This window comes from Urocitellus parryii, chromosome 11 (assembly GCF_045843805.1).
Source record: "Urocitellus parryii isolate mUroPar1 chromosome 11, mUroPar1.hap1, whole genome shotgun sequence".
Classification (NCBI taxonomy): Eukaryota; Metazoa; Chordata; class Mammalia; order Rodentia; family Sciuridae; genus Urocitellus; species Urocitellus parryii.
Genome location: NC_135541.1, coordinates 6603539 through 6619971, shown reverse-complemented (window position 1 = coordinate 6619971; position 16433 = coordinate 6603539). Strand labels below are relative to the sequence as shown.

The 16433-nt window shown below is 57.8% G+C and overlaps 1 protein-coding gene across 1 annotated transcript; it reads right to left on the bottom strand.

Annotated features, from left to right (window-relative positions):
• Positions 1 to 2610: 2610 nt before the first annotated feature.
• Positions 2611 to 12447, bottom strand: Draxin (dorsal inhibitory axon guidance protein). The gene is made up of 7 exons (XM_026397859.1): positions 12030 to 12447; positions 11579 to 11596; positions 9894 to 10066; positions 7289 to 7400; positions 6821 to 6907; positions 5796 to 5885; positions 2611 to 2723 (listed from the first exon to the last, which is right to left on the bottom strand). Exons 1-7 carry the CDS (start codon positions 12445 to 12447, stop codon positions 2611 to 2613), a joined length of 1011 nt encoding a protein of 336 aa, XP_026253644.1.
• Between the last annotated feature and the right edge of the window lie 3986 nt (positions 12448 to 16433).

Here is a 16433-nt window from a genome sequence, read left to right as displayed (position 1 = left end):
TTCATCACATGGACTGCAAGAGATGGGAGCCCAGAGAAGAGGTGCCCCAGAGCACCAGGGGAGCTTTAGAAAAATATGAAGCCCAGACCACGACTCCGACCAGGTACGGTGGAGCAGTGACCCAGTTTACGCACGTCCCTGGGTCCGATCCCTAGCACTGCAAAAAACAAAACAAACAAAAATCCATATCAAAACAGCCTTGTCACCTGGACCCCAGGTCTTTGGAAGTTCCCCAGATTATTCCAATGTTTGCTAAGAAGTGACAGATTGGAGCAAGGACTGACCAAAGATGGACAAGTCTGACCCAAGGCCTGTTTTGGGGTAGTCTGCAAGGGAAAGATATATATATATATTACATTTTAAGTGGTTTTAGAAAATCTAAAAGAGGAATAATATTTTGTGACACAGAAAATGACAAGGCTCTCAAGTCTGTGTCTGTGAATAGTTCCCCTGGCACATGGCCAAGTGGCTTCATCTGCATGTTGTCCACAGCCGCTTTGAGCTATGGCCGTGTGTAGTTCGGCAGAGATTGTATGGTCTGCAAAGTCTGAAATATTTATTCGGCCTTTCGCGGTGAATGTTTGCTGAGTTCTGGATTAGAGGAAACTGGCTACTGTACCAGCAAAAGAAAGGTAGACTCAAGGAAGAACTTTCCTGGAAGAGAGGTGGATGAAACATTTGAGGGGCTTTGGGATCCCCAACTCGGGAGTTAAAACGGATTCCACCTTCCCACCCTCTCCCCCACCCAGTGCAAAATGGAGGTATCTAGGGCAAAGACGAGGGCCTGGGATTTCCAGCTGTGGACTGTGGAGGAGGCAGCGATGATTCTGCAGCCTTTCAGCTTTGTCCTGACCGTCTGTGTTTTCCACTGCTGATGTCTTGGGCCTTCCTAACCCTGGCTCCAGCCATAGCAATGCTGGATTCTCTGCCAGAAGCCGCCCCTTGGGATCTTGCCCCAGAGAGCCAGCACAATCCAGAATCAGGCTCGCTGTGTGAGGCGCCCAGCGTGGGGCTTGTCAGGTCTTGGACACAAAACTGTTGGCAGATTCACTTTCTAACCAGCAGCTTTGATCCCTGTCAGCTCCCCGCCCTCCCTTCTGCCCCCAGGATTCCCATGCCTATCAACCTTGAAAAGGGAGAGGAGAACAGGTATATTTGATTTCTTCTAGATCTGCCTGCTTTCCTTGGTGCGTAACCCTTCACCTCAACTGATTTTCCCAAAGCAGTAAACAGCCCTGGCACCCTAGGGCCATGGTCCAGGCCAGGGAGGGGTTTGAATGGCCAACAGTGTGGTCATGTGCAACCTGATTTGCCCTGGGCCGGACAGTTGGCCAGGGGTGACATGCCAGGTGGGGGGATTTAAATGGTTGTCTCCACCCTAGGGGCAGATCTGCTGGTGGGTATCATGGGCCTCGCCTGTTGGGGTCCTTTGGGGAGCACCCCAATCTCAGAGGTACCTTCACCTTCCAATGGGGTCTGCTGCAGAAGTATGGGGTGGGGCCCAGGGATGGTCTCCAGGGTGACCTGGGGATCACTAAACAGTGTGCAGGGTGGGTATACACAGATGACCGGTGCCCGTGTGTCTCCATGCTTGCTTCAGAACCGCTGGGGTAGAGGTTCTCAGGACACCTTGGAAGTGCGTGCCACATGCTGACGAGTAAGACCACAGGGACATCAGAGCAACGTGATTGTCCCCATGCACACTTCATGTCTCAGAACATCAACACCAGATGTGGGACCAATTTGCCCAGAGCCGTCCTCACACACAGGCCGATGCTTACTGTCCATGACATCTTGCTTTTAAAGGTAATCCACCTGTGTCCCGGGAAGGTGGAGAACAGACAAGTTGTTCCAGCCACAGAGAAAGGAATTCCCAGGGAGCACTCTCTCTTGCAGAAAGCCGGGGAGAACCTGGACTAAGTTCTAGGTTGTGAAGGGGCAAGAACTTGGGCCTTGGAGCTTGATAGCCCAGGCCCAGTTCAGAGCCTTCCCTCCCAACGCCATCTACTGAACTGGAATGTGCATTTCAACTAGACCCTGCGGCTCTTACCTCCCTTAAGGCTTGAGGATCATTGATCTGAGACCCTGGACAAGGGAGTCTGGGTGTCCTCACCTGCAGGATGCTGACCGTGCAGGCTTCACAAGGTCATGGTAATAATTCCAAGAGATAACGCATACGGAGCCCTTAGCACCGTGCCTGGTACGGAAGAGGGTTCCAGATTCATCTCCTGCCTGGGGAGTCCTAGGTCTGTTTCACTCTCCAAAACCTCGGTATGAACTCGAGGCGCCTGCAGTGCTGCTGACGGACAGTAGAGGGCACTCTCGACGTGGCCATCGCGGAGAGCCGGATGCGTGCGGGCTGCGCGGCCGCGTGGGTGGGCTGGGCAGGTGCAGGTCGCGTGGGTGGGCTGGGCAGGTGCAGATGGCCCGCGGTTTGTCTCCTGGGAGGAGGCAGCTAGGGGGCCCAGCGGCCCCCTCTGGGGCTGAGTGTCCTGAGCCTGCAACTGCAGCCTTCGCCGTCTGGTCGCACTGCTAGTTACAAATTGCCCGGCTTCTCCAAACCTCTGGACTCCGTCCCCTGGCCACTGGGGAGGCGCCTCCCTCAGGCCGCTAGACGTTGATGAAGGATCCCTGGTCGCCGTTGGCGGTCTCGGGCTCCACGCAGCGCCCCTTCCTCCGTGTGACCTTGCGGTTCCGGTGGAATTTGGCGTAGCAGCGCAGCCCTGGGCGGAGAGAGGCAAAGGTCAGACCCACCTGTCCCCTCCCCTGCCTGGCCCTGCACCCCTGATCTCTCCTTCCTTCTTCTTGGGCCCTGCAGCCCATCCGCCTGCATGAGCTTCAAAGAGAGACTTGGGAGCAGGGCAGCAGCACAGGAGGCTGAGGCAGGAGGATGGCGAGTTCAAGGCCAGCCTCAGCAAACGCGAGGCGCAAAGCAACTCAGTGAGACCCTGTCTCTAAATAAAAAATACAGAATAGGGCTGGAGATGGGGCCCAGTGGTCAAATGCCCTGAGTTCAGTCCCTGGTACCCCCCCCACCCCCCTGGGGCTGGAGGTGTAGATGAGTGACAGAGCACTGCGGCCCCTGGGTTCCCTCCCCAGCACAGCAGAAAACAGAACAGAAGAAGAGGGAGACCCAGCTTCAGCGGGGTGGGAGTGTGGGTGAGGGATTAACAGATGATGGAGCGCAGGGGATGATGAAGGCGGTGAACATATTTGCAGGACACCATAATGGTGGATGCATGTCATGCGTTGGGCAAAGCCCACAGACTGTACCATACAATGGCCCTCAAGTAAACTGTGGGCTCTAATAATAACCTACGCGTCCTGGTTTATCCATTATAAGAAATGTACCATGCTGCACAAAATGCTGTTAGGGAAAATTGCCTGCAGGGGAGAAAAGGGTTTAGGAGAACTCTTACACACCCTGCGATTTTTCTGTTAACCTACAACTGCTCTAAAAATAAAGGTGACAATTTAAAAATTGGGAGAGAAATTTTATTTAAAAATATATACTTAAAAAAAATCTATACACACACACACAGTCTAGGGATTGAACCCAGGGCCTCTCACATGCGAAGTCTGCACTGTACTTGCCTATAAATTCTCCCGTGGCTTCCACTGGACCTAAAATGAAATCTAGGCTTCATATGATGTTGGCTTATAAGGTCCTCCAGGACCTGGACCCTGCCCATCTGTGGGATGCCTTCACTTCCCACCCTCCTGGCCCAGGTGTGGTTACCTACACCTGTAATCCCAGTGGCTTAGAAGGCTGAAGCAGAAGACTGCAAGTCCAAAGCCAGCCTCAATAATTTAGCAAGGCCCTAAGCAATTCAGTGAGACCATTTCTAAATAAAAAAAATAACAAGGGCTGGGGATGTGGCTCAGTGGTTAAGTGCCCCTGGGTTCAATCCCCAGTAAAAAACAACAACAAACCCACTGTCCACCCAGCACTCAGTGCCTCAAGGCTGGAGCCCTGGCTGGACCCTAAGGCATCACTGACCTTGGTCGCTGGTCTAGCCCGGCCTGGTGAGGGGCCCTGAGTGCTCAGATTGATCTCAATCTCAGAGGTCAGACCAGCATACACCCCGAGCTAAAACCTGCCCGTAACTTCCAAATTACAAACAAAACAAGATCCAAACAAGGTCAAGGTCCTGGGTGATCCTTCTGGAAGCTTCTCTCCCCTCCCTTTGCCACCTTCGCCAGGGTCACCGTGTGACACACCAAGCCGTTCCTTTCCTTACGCTCTGACCCTTGCCTGGAACCGTCCTCCCGCTCCCCCACTTTTGGGCAGCTGGTGCCGCTCCAGGACTGAGCGCCCGGGGCTCTGGGAACCTCTTCTCTAGGCCCTTTTCTCCACACCCTCTGACTTTCCAAAGACGTCTTATCTGTGGATTGGCTTTCTGTCTTCGAGCTAATCCGTGGGCACAGGCTCTGCGTGCGTGTTCTTTCCCTGCCAGATCTGCAGGGTCCAGCATCCGACACCCAGGGGAGGTGCTCAAATCGACTTCTCACCTGACCACATGAATGGTCAGAACCCAATAGCTTTATCGCTTCCCCAGCAGATAATTTTTTTAAGATAACGGGAGCAAAATTGGGCTCAGGTATCTCAGGTTCATAGAGGGACTGAGTCCAAATTCTCCCACATAAGAGGGGGCAGTGCAGATTGGATATTAAATGGTATTGGGAAATTATTGTTCAATTGTGGTATTTTGGTTTTAAGAGGGTATTTATCTCCTGCCCCTGCCCTCTGGTACTGGGAATTGAACCACTGAGTTACATCCCCATCCATTTATTTATGTATTTACTTTTGAGACAGGGTCTCCCTAAGTTGCTTAGAGCCTCACTAGGTTGCTGAGGCTTGCCTCAAAATTGTAATCCTCCTGCCTCAGCCTCCCAAATGGCAGGAATTACAGGTGTGCACACAGCACTGGGCACAAGGGTACTTGTCCTTTCGGGATGTGTGCTAAAATATTTCTGAAATATCTGTATACTCTCATGAGTTGCTTCAAAATCATATTGGACCAGGGAAGTAGGTTGGGGAGAGACAGCACAGATCGCTGTAAGTTAGGAATTATGGAAGACCAGAGAAGGGAAATGGGGGTTCATGCTAAGGTTCTGGCTACTTTAGTATATATTTGAAAAATTTCAGAGTAACAAATTGGAAGTACTGGTTTTCCCTTCTTTTTACTTTCAGCTGTGCTGGAGGTGGAAGCCAGGGCTTTGCACATGCTGGGCAAATGCTGTAGCTGGGCCGCACCCCCAGCCCTCCCCTACTCTTCGAAATGTGTAAGTTTGGAGAAGGGCTTTTTTGTGAAGTGGGGAACGTGACAGCTGCTCCCTCCTGGGGCTGGTTGTGAGGATCTCTGGTTGTGAGGATCTCCTGGGTGTGTGTGCACAGCAGGGCACGTCAGTCACACAGGAGAGTGGAGGGATGAGCCTGGAGGGATGAACCCGGCATCCTTCCCGGGACAGGTGCAGGGAAACCCACCCAACCTGGTTATCTAGGGGGAGGCCTCCCCGGGAGAGGACTGTTGGGTCTTCTCCTCCTCCAGCCCCTGACGTGGACAGCAGCTAGCCGTTTCAGGAGGGGAGGAAGCAGACCTGGGAACACCCCCCCCAACCCAGACTCAGTGAGTTCGCAGACAGGCGGCTCCACGAGGCTGCTCTCGCTCACATCTGCAGCTCACATCCGCAGCTCACGTCTGCTCTCGCTCCTGCCCGCCGCGGCCAGGACATCTTGCCCGCTCACTGCAGACCAGCCTAGGGAAGGAGGCCCGTGGGAGGACGGGACTCACCTTCCACACACATGCAGTCGTCGAAGCATTTGTTGTTGAGGCCGCGGTTGTGGGGGGTGCAGAGATGCTCTCGCAGGTCACAGCAGGTCCCTGCCACACAGCAAGAGCATGCGGTCAGCCAGGCCGAGCAGCCCCTCCCTGCCGCCCGGCTCACAGTCCCCCCAGACGGGACATCCATCATCGCGGTGGCAGACCGTGCCCCGGCAGTGTGGGCCATCTGGTGTGCAGGGCTGCCCGGCCGGAACCGCCGATGGACGTCAAGGCTGAGGTCCCTGGGGGCGGAGGGCAGAGACCCCAGCTGCCCCAATGGGTGACTGATTGATTATGGGAAGCGGGAAGGTGGTGTGGGGTCACCTCCCCAGGAGAGCGGGGGGGGGGGGAACAGCTGGGGGCTGCCAGTGTGGAGTCAGCTCTGAGCAGCGAGGGACCTCCGGGACCAGTGACAACCAGACTGGGAGACCGAAGCCCCGGGTGGCTGGAGGATCACCCCAGACAGGCCAAGACCTGGCCTGCAGCCGGCTGCCCAGGACTGCCCAGGGGACAGGCACAAGCTGGGGCCTGTCTTTGTGCCCAGGAGCAAACAGTAGCTTGGGGAGGAAGCGGGCTGTGAGGGCATTGGCCTGGCACCATGCCCAGCGGCTGGTTTGGTCGCTGTTTTGCAGAATACCCTGGGCACTGGTGGAACTGTCCAGAGGTGCGCCCCTCCGGGCTCTCCCCAGGCAATGGGGCTCAGTGGCAATGACTGATGGCCTTCAGCTGTGTGACCTTAGGCCAGACACAGCCTCTCTGGGCCCAGCTGCCTCGCCGGAAATCTGAGGAGGACAGTGACCCTCTCTCTGGGTTGCAGTGAGTAAAGGGTTAGGTGAATTGACGTACGATAGAGATTCTTCGGACGGACATTGGTGGCTGCCGTTGACATTATTTATTGTCTGCAAAGGGACAGGGAGCCTCTGACCTTGCTCATGTGCCCGGGAACCCCTGACCACCTGGTTTCCTCCCAGCCCAGAGCCTGGACCCGGGAGTACCTGGCAGGCAGTCCTGGTGATGGTCACACGGCTGCCCTTGGGCTGGCGATGTTCCGTTGCTGTCTCTGGACAGACCCCAGGGCTTCTCTGGGAACACAGAGGCAGGGTGTCAGAAGCTGAGGCCCCGGAGAGCAGAAAGGGCAGGAGTCACGGTGCTGTGCCGCTGCCCCCGCGGGGTGGCTCGGACAAGAGCCATCCTCTCTGTGCCTCGGTGTTTCTTCTCTAAACTGGGCCAACAGTCGTTCGGACCCCACGGGTCACCCTCCCCTCCCGCTGACACCCGGGCAGTGTTTGGCACGTAGGGACACTTACCGGAATTCTCCATCTCGGTCAGCTCCGGCTTAGGCGGATCCACCCACCACCCACCACCCACCTTGCACATCAGCAGATCAGATGGGGCTCACTGACCCAGCAGGTGGCGGTGGAGGGGAGCCCGGGCCTGATGCAGGGTGCGCAAGGCGACCGTACCTTTCTTCTTGGTAGAGGGCCAGACTTCGGGTTTTAAGTCTTCATAATCCGTCCAGTCGAACAAGGCCATGTCTAGCGTGGGCATCACCTCCCCGTCAGACCTGGGCTGTGACTACAGAAGACGGATGGAGGGGACCCTCAAGCTCCCCACAGATAGGGCAGGAATGTGGGGTCTGGAGGCCAGGGGACAAAGGAGAGGCTACGCAGAGGCCACTTCTGCTGGGCAGCTGGGCAGCCCGACTCCCAGCCCAGGACACCAGGGCAGCTGTCCGAGGCTCCTGCTCAGCAGCTGGGTGAGCTGCCCACGGGGCCCTTTGAGCAGGGCGCTGACCCCGGCCGGGCTGAAGGAGCTCCTGCTTGCTCAGGGGTCTTTCTTTCTTTCTTCTGGGGGTACCAGGGATTGAACTCAGGGGCACTCGACCACTGAGTTTTGTATTTTATTTAGAGACTGGGTCTCACTGAGTTGCTTAGCCTCTCACTTTTGCTGAGGCTGCCTTTGAATTTGTGATCCTCCTGCCTCCCGAGCCGCTGGGATTACAGGCGTGTGTCCCTGTGTCCGGCGTGAACAAGTCCAGCCGCTCCCTTCTCTGTCCTTTCCTCTCCTCAGCTCCCTGAGGCACTGTGGTGGCCAGGGACGAGGACTCTGTCCCACTCAAAGCTCCCATGACTGGCCTCCAAACTACTGAAGACCAGAGACTATGACGGACTCTGCACAGGGTCACTGCACACAGTAGGACTCAGGCAATAGCTATATTTCCAGAGCTGGGTTCTCGACTGGTGGCCTTCAAGGGACCTCCAATGACATAGCTAACCATGGACTCCCTAGCTTTCTTCAGAATATCAGAAGGGTACAGGACCCAACAAGAGGACAAGAAAAATCTAAGTCCCTCTTCATTCATAGCAGACCCATTCCAAGGCCACCCTGGTAACGCTGAAGCCTGCACACAGAGCTCTTCCTGTGCCTGCACGCCAGTGGTGGACTGTGATTTGTAGAGTGGGCACAGGTGGACATTAACGACAACTAGTAATGAAACAATCATAGAGATATGCTATGATGAAATTACGTGAATATGGCTTTTCTCTCTCTCTCCAAATCTCCAACTGCATGGCACACTCTTCCTTTCTGTGACAGGCGAGAGGATATGTGAAAGAAGTGCTTTACAGCTTGTGTTCGTCATCTCTGAATTGCCAGCAGCCCTGTTCTTGTGCTTTGGGGCCATTATTAAGTAAACTAAGAGTAACTTGAACACAGGCACTGCTGTACCACTACATCAATCTAATGCTAACTAGTAGACAGCTGTAAAGAGACTAACGGGGAGGTAGCATATACAGCATGGACACGGTGTATCTGATAAGGGAACCATTCATGTCTCTGTTGAGACTAAGTGGGATTTCACCTTGCTACTCCAGACAACAAAACCTATGAATTGAGTTGGGCACAGTGGTGCACACCTGTAATCCCAGAGACTCAGAGGGTAAGGCAGGAGGATCACAAGTTCAAGGCCAGCCTTAGCAATTTAGCAAGATCCTTAGCAATTAGGGAGACCCTATCTAAATAAATAAATAAATAAATAAAGTCTAGGGATGTAGTTCAGTGGTAAAGCACCCCTGGGTTCAATCCCCAGCCCCCCCCCAAAAAAAAACCCTATGAATTATTTATTTCTGGAATTTTCTATTAATGTTCTTGGACTATGATGGATTGAAATTGTAGAAAGTAGACTACAACAAGGGGGGAAACAACTGTACTGACAAAATATCTATTTTTATTTACTATTTCTTATACAATATATAAAATAAATTATGTATATTATGGATCCTTTCAAATAGTTTTATTTAAAAAAACAAACAAAAAAACAAAACTCAAAGCCACCATAGAGGACAAGAGTGGCTGGGTTCATTCCTACATGCCCTCCTGGTACTGCCACTGGGTGGCACTTTTACTGTGTTTTCTGGTTTGGTTTCCTGTCTTTCTCAAGAATCGGAAAGAGCCGGGCGTGGTGGCGCACACCTGTCATCCCAGCAGCTCAGGAGGCTGAGGCTGGAGAGTTCAAAGGCAGCCTCAGCAACAGTGAGGCACTAAGCAACTCAGTGAGACCCCGTCTCTAAATAAAATACAAAATAGGGCTGGGGATGGGGCTCTGTGGTCCAGTGCCCCTGAGTTTAATCCCTGGTTTCAAACCAAACCAAACCAAACCAAAACCCAACCAAACAAACAACAATAACTACAAAAAACACAAAGTTGGTCCCGGTCAGGGGACATGGTGTTCACAGCTATTGTGACTGTGCTCTGTCCTCTTCTGGACTCTAAAGCTCTTTCCCAAGGGCCTGGCCGCTCTGTGCACAGAGGCCAGTGTGCTAGGCTGCACTGCTTCCTTGGCAGTCCCCAGAGTGGCCCCAAGCCCCTCTTCCCCTGGCAGGTGTGCCCTTCCCCAGGAGGGAGGGGCGGCTGGGCGGGGCTGGACTGCACTGGCATCTGGAGACCAGGTGTCCACCTGGGCCTGGGCCCCCCAGCACCCTCCTGCCGGGCCTCGGTCCCCTTCGTGTACTGAGAGGGCTTCCCGTGACAAGGTCTGAAGTTCCGGCTCCGAGGTCTTGGGCACCTTACCTGGAGCCTCAGCGAGGTGACAGGCAGGATGAGGGACTCTTCGGTGGCAGGTGCTGCCTCCAGGGTGGTTAGGAAGAGCATGGTGGGCGCCAGGCTGGTGGAGGACTCCTCGGGGGCAGCAGCCAGGGAGGGGTCTTCAGAGAGCTCTGCCCTCCTCCTCAGGGAGCTGGGGCCTGGGACCGGGGCAGAGGCAGAGGGCTTTACCTGCCGCCGCCTGGGTCAGCCGACGGTCCGACCTACCTCTTCTGCTGCCAACCAGGGGCGGCAGGGACTCAGGGACAGCCCTGGTTCAGCCACCATCAGGCAGCATGCCCCCTGGGGAGCTCAGTGGGGGCACAGGCGAGGGCGGGGCAGGGGCACTGGTGGGATTCACCATGGAGGCCTTTGGGAAGGCTGGGAGGTGCGCACGTAGCCTGCCACACACCTTGGTGCTTCCTATGTGCTGACATTAGTCACCACCCTATTTATTGAGCACCTACTCTCCTGGATCCCAGAGGAGCCACTTCACAAATATTAGTTCATGGCAGCAGCTCTGGGAAGTGGGCGCCCTGTTTATAGAGGTGGAAACTGAAGCACAGAGATGTGAGGTAACTTGCCTTAGGACTCACAGCTCATTAGTAGCCTTGAACCCAGGCTCATCTGAGTGCAAAGCCAATGTATTTAACACTGATATCACCTGCCAAGCCCCACGGATGTGGGGTGGTTTGAGTGGGAGGGCGAGAGTGCAGGGCCACAGGGGGCTTATGAATGGTGGGACTTGGACTTGGAGGCTGGAGGACGGGGCTTTGTCCTTGCCTCTTTTGCTGTGAGTTCAGCTGGGTCCATTGGGGTCCCCCCACCCTGAAGAAATGAATCTCGGGAGGAGACGGGGTCTTGGGAACCATTCACTTTTGCAGCCTCACGCAGGTGACCGCTGGGGAAGGGGGCGGAAAGTCAGGCTGGGGCCCTGGTTTGGTTCTGGGTCCTGGGGGGCTCAGGAGGCCTGGCAGGGCAGAGGGCCCCGCCAGCTGCAGCAGAGCCCCGGCTCCCCGCCTTCCTCCCGAAGACCTCCCACCCCTTCCCGTCTGTGGCAGTCTGTGGCACGCAGAGGCAGTGTCCCCTAGAGTCAGTCTGTCACATAGAGACCTGGAAGCTGAGCTGCCTGTGGGGGCCCAGGGCTGGGGAGGGGGTCCTCCTGGTCTGTCAGCCAGGTTGTCCAGAGATGGATGCACCCAACGGGGAGGCTGGGCCCAGGGCCTGAGGCTGAAGCTCCCGTGTGTAGGGAACGTGGGGAAGTCAAGGGAGGTGAGCGGGGGCAGGGGGAGGAGGCCCTGCCACACTCAGGACAGACGCAGGAGGGACAGGGATGGGCCATCCCCCCGCCTCAGCGTCCTGAGTAGCTGGGGTCCCAGGGGTGCACCTCGGTGCCACTAAACCTTCTGCCTTCATCATTTCACAGTGCCAGGAAGCTACCTGTGTCCAGGTTGGAGGACACAGGTTAAGGGACCTGAAGGTTGACTAGCAGTGGCTGCTGGTGGCTCCCAACACCTGCGTTTTGGGCACTCTTAGAGCAGAGCTCTGGATCCACCCGGGGGTGAAGGGGCCGCCCTCCTCACTGTGCAGAGAGGAAACTGAGGCACAGACCAGGAACTTGGCCAGGGCCACAGACTAGTGAGGGTGGGGCCAGGACCTGATCCCGGACAGACCTGGGGTCAGAGCCTGTGCTCTATTCCAGAGTGGATTAAAGGTGTGCTTGGAGGGTGCCGAACTATTCCATCTCTACTCAGGACTTAGAGTAATAGATTTAGGTCAGATAAAAGGTAGAACTTCCTGACTTAAGAAGATGCTCTATGGAGGAGACTTCGCTTCTATTGCTACCCATCCCCGTCGGCCTCCTGTGTCCCCCCCCTCCTCTCCCTTCCTCCTCTTCTTTCTGGACCCTCTGACTTTAGTGGGCCTCTCTCCTCTCTTCTGGGTGCACTGCCTGCCCGCTTTGGGGCTTCTGGCTCATCTCCCAGGAGCCTCCTGCAGTGTCGCCCCTCTGGCCTCGCCCCTCTGGCCTCCCTCCCCTGGCCTGGCCTGGGCCTTGGGATCTGAGCCCTGGCCCTGCCCCTCCCGCGGGTCCCCGGGCCCCCTCCCCGCGCAGGTCTCGGCTACCTCGGTGCAGCTCTGGCCTGTCCCTGCGTCTCTTGTGCTTCCTGCTGCGTTTCTTCACCCTCTCCCACCCCGGGGACCTGGGCTCCTTGTTCGAGGAGGGCACGGCCAGCCCCGGGACCAGGTCCTTGTCCAGCAGCAGCCCCCCAGCCCCTGGCAGCCAAGAGGCCTGCCTGGAGGTGGTGCCCCCCGCCCCCTCCTGGGCCCGGCCAGGCGTGCCCGGGCCCCGCTCCTTCTTGCCCGGGCCCCGGCGGCGGTGGTGGCTGGCCTGCGGTGTCCACGGGGCAGGGAGGTCCAGGAGGTTCTCGGGCAGGCTCCGGGCAGGCGTTCCGGGTGCGAGGGACTCTGCCAGGCTGGGCTGCAGGAGCACGGGGAGGACGAGGAACAGCAGCGGGGCGCTGCGGAGGGCGGGCCCCGCCATGGCTCCTCCCTGCAAGAAAAGCAGCTTGCTCTCTGGGTGGCTCCTTCTGGGGCCCATCCCAGGTCCCCGCAACCTGCACCCGGCTTTCCAGGCCAGCTCCCGGGGGACGTTGGGCCAAGCCTGGAGACGCTTTGAGTTGTCAAAGCTGGGGATGCTCATGGTGCCCGGGGTGGGCCAGGGACGCTCTAAACTGCCTCCAGTGCATGAGGTGGCATTAGAGGGTCCCAGAAAGACAGCGGTGCCAAGGTCACAGATTGGATCACTGAAGCCGTGTCCAGGTTCCAGACTGGACCAGATGCCTTTCTCGGCCCTTTGCCGAATCCCCTGGAGCAGCGCCAGCCCCTCGGGGCTCAGAAGCACACCTCTGGTCCCTGGGACTTGACCAGAGCCTCCATACGTCCAAAGGGACCGACGGAGAGCGCAGGGGCCTGTGGGGTTGCCCTGGGGCTCTGTGTGGACCAGTGTGGCCCGTCCTCCCAGCTGCTCTCTGAAATGGCTCCTGTTATTCCCCCCATTTTTCCGAAGCAGCAATTAAGGCACAGAGAGGGTAGGGGACCCCTCGTAAGTGGCCTTTCTCCTGTGCTCCTGAGCCTCTGTGGCTGTCCCGGGTCAGCTCAGCTCTGCCCTGGCCCCTGTACTTTGCCTTCCACCTTGAGCTCTGAGGTCCCTGGGGGTTCTGACCCTGGGGGTTTGGGATGGCTTCCTAGACTTGGCTCTGACCCCTGCAGTGCGGAGTGACTGACCCCACCTGTGCGCCCCCTCCCCCCAGAAGCAGAGTCGCCTGGGGTCTCAGGACCCTCGCTCCAGGCTGAGGAGGAGCTGACCCCCTGGTGGGTCCCAGGACGTCCTGGCTAAGGCGAGGAGGCCTGCAGCCGGGGGCCGTGGGGTGTCTGTGGGCTCTGGAGACACCCCACTCCCCCCCCATCGGCCAGGCTCTGCAGATCAGCAGCTGATGGGATTTTTCCGGCCACCCCCCCCCCCATTCCCTGAGACTCCCACAGGTGCTGACGATGCGGCTTCCTTGTGATTTGAAGCCACATAATGGCCCAGGGCTGAGGGAAGGCCGGTGGCCTGTCGTGATCCTGTCCCCAGAATCCCTCCTCCAGCGGGCTCAGTGCCTGTGGCCCCCAACCCCACCCAGGCCAGCTCCCGCCCACCTGAGGGCAGCGCCTGGGACTGCCACCGCCCCCAAGCCCTGACCAGGCTGCCCACTCCCGGGCTGGCACCTCCTCCCAGACTCACGCTGTGTGCTCTCTGCCATCCCTGCCCAACGTGTCCTGGTCCCTAGGGAGACCAGGAACCTGGCCTCCACTGCCTGAGGGTCTGCTGTTCCAGAGCCATGAGCCGAGCACAGAGTGGTCCCATCAATTTCCGTCTTGTCCCCTACCCTGGCTGGGAGGGGGGCTTCCACCGGGGGCCAGGCTATGTCAAGGTCTCTCATCACATGTCACTCTGCGCCTGAGGTCAGACGCCACAGAGCTCACCCACTGTCCTGGCCACCGTGCAGGCAGCCAGTGCCCTGGCCCCACCTCCCACCCTTCCCTAATGAGAGCCCGAGGCCAGCCTCCTGAAGCCCCAGGCAGCACCCGGCAGGACCAGGCTGCTCTAAGGCCTGTCAGTCAAGCGCTGCTGGGCTCAGGGGACGCTCAGCCCTGCCTCAGGGTCCTGGCGGATCCAGGGCTAGGTCCAGACGGCCACTGAGCCTGACAGAGCCCGGCCTGGCGCTCTGCTCTCCCTGCGGTGGGAGACTTGGAATCTGTGTTGGGTCCATGCAGGTCCAAGAGCCTGGCTGCCCTTCAGTCCTGGGGGGACACCGAGAGCCTGGGCGAAGCCTGCAGGACACCCCGCCCACAGGGAGCCTGGGGGGTGTTTTCCAATGAATGGACTCACCGCCCTCCCCTTCCAGAGGGGGCCAGGAAGGTGGCAAGAGGAGGCTTGGTGGGGGGGGATGGGGAGGGCAGTCTGGGGGCGCTTAGAGCAGTTTGCTGTCCCTGTGGACACACTTGAGGCCAGGCGACGGATCTCTGGGCATGGTGACCAGCCTGGGCGTTGGTCTTGGGGGTCAGCTCCTCCCCAGGAGATAAAGCCATCCCTGCCCCAGCGTCAGCACCCCAAACTTGCCATCCTTCCTGTTCCCCCCAATTCCCTTGCCCAGCCCCTGTCTGTGGGCTCCCTCGTGGTACCAGGAGTCTCCACCTCAGTGCCATCTTTGTTCCCAACTGTCCTTTGTACCCCGCGAGTCACACAGAGTCTGGGCACAAGTGGGATTTCAGGGCGGGGGCCTGGCCTCTCCCAAACCTCCTCAACACAGGCTGCTGCTGGCCCCCCCCATTGCCGTCCCACTCGACGACTCTGTCACTCAAGACCTTGTAGAAGGTGGCCCTAACCTCGCCTGCAGCCCTGCTTTCCACTTCCTCCCCTTCACAGCCCACAACGACTGCTTCCTGGGCCCCAAACGCACCGCCCCGCTCCCGTCTCTCGTACCCTCTGCCAGGACAACCTGTCGCCTCCACCCCCAGCTGTCTCTGCCCAGCCCTGCCCCTCCTTTGGGACCCATTCCCGATGTCCCTTCCTCCAGGAAGCCTGTCCAGGCCCCTCCTCAACGTGCTCCGCGGTGCTCCCGTGGCTCTGCCCAGCTCCCCGAGGACCCCCCGTGCCTTCTGGGCTGGGATTATGGCGCCTCTCAAAGCCCCCGACTAGACTGGCAGCTCCCGTGGTGCACGGGGACCCTCCAGGTCCAGGCGCCCATGAGCTGGGACCGGGATGGAAGTGGATTCCCCAGGATGTGTGCAGGCCCCGGGCCGAGGGTGTGGGGAGCCTGGCGGCCCCTCTCCTCAGCTCACGGGATCTTGGCGCAGCCCAGCCGCCGCGATGCCAGCCTGGCAGAGAGCCACCCAGAAGCCGTGCCAAGGATCCCCGGTGACGGTGGCGCCAATCCATTTCTGTCACTCTGGAAGCCAGCTGGAGGCTCTGCCACAAGCACCAGGCGAGTAGGGGAGGCAGGTGCTCCCCCATCCCCGCCCCCACCCCCCATGGTTCTGCTGCCTGGCTCACAAAGCGCCCCGTGGGCCTGGGTCTGATCTCCCCCTGACTGGGGACAGTCAACAGCCAGGGTGCGCCCTGAGGATGTCAAGACCGTCCCCAACCCAGAGGTGGCTCTAATAGTGAATCATTAAAAAACAAAATGGAACAAGTTACTTGGGGAGGCCCCAGCTCTACGGGCTTCACTGGCCTCCCAACTGCCCTGTCTCAGGTCATTTCCCACATTTATTTTTTTTATTTTTTTTTTAAGAGAGAGTGAGAGAGGAGAGAGAGAGAGAGAGAGAGAGAGAGAGAGAGAGAGAGAGAGAGAGAGAGAGAGAATTTTTAATATTTATTTTTTAGTTCTCGGCGGACACAACATCTTTGTTGGTATGTGGTGCTGAGGATCGAACCCGGGTCGCACACATACCAGGCGAGCGCGCTACCGCTTGAGCCACATCCCCAGCCCCCCACATTTATTTTTGTACCAGGAATTGAACCCAGGGACACTTGACCCCTGAGCCCCATCCCAGCCCTTTAATATTCTATTTAGAGACAGAGTCTGACGGACGGGCTTAGTGCCTTGATTTGCTGAGGCTGGCTTTGAACTGGCGATCCTCCTGCCTCAGCCTCCCCAGCCGCTGGGATGACGGGCGTGTGCCCCTGCACCAGGCTAGTTTTCCACGGTTTTACAATGGGGAAAACTGAGGCTCCAGGAGGGCACGTCACAAATCCAAGATGACACCACCGAGGCCTGGGGGGGGGCGCACAGGGAACCTGGTCCTCGCACTCATGGCTGTGCCCAGAGCTCCACCAGGGCCACGTGCCTCTCCCTCTCGGTGCCTGTCATCCTGTCACTGCTGTGACAGCATCTTTGTGGCTGAATGCTGGCAAGACCCTGGCAGCTGGGAAAAGGAAACTATCGGGAGGGAGAGGGGTTTCTCTCCTGGCCCAGCCTGCCCCCT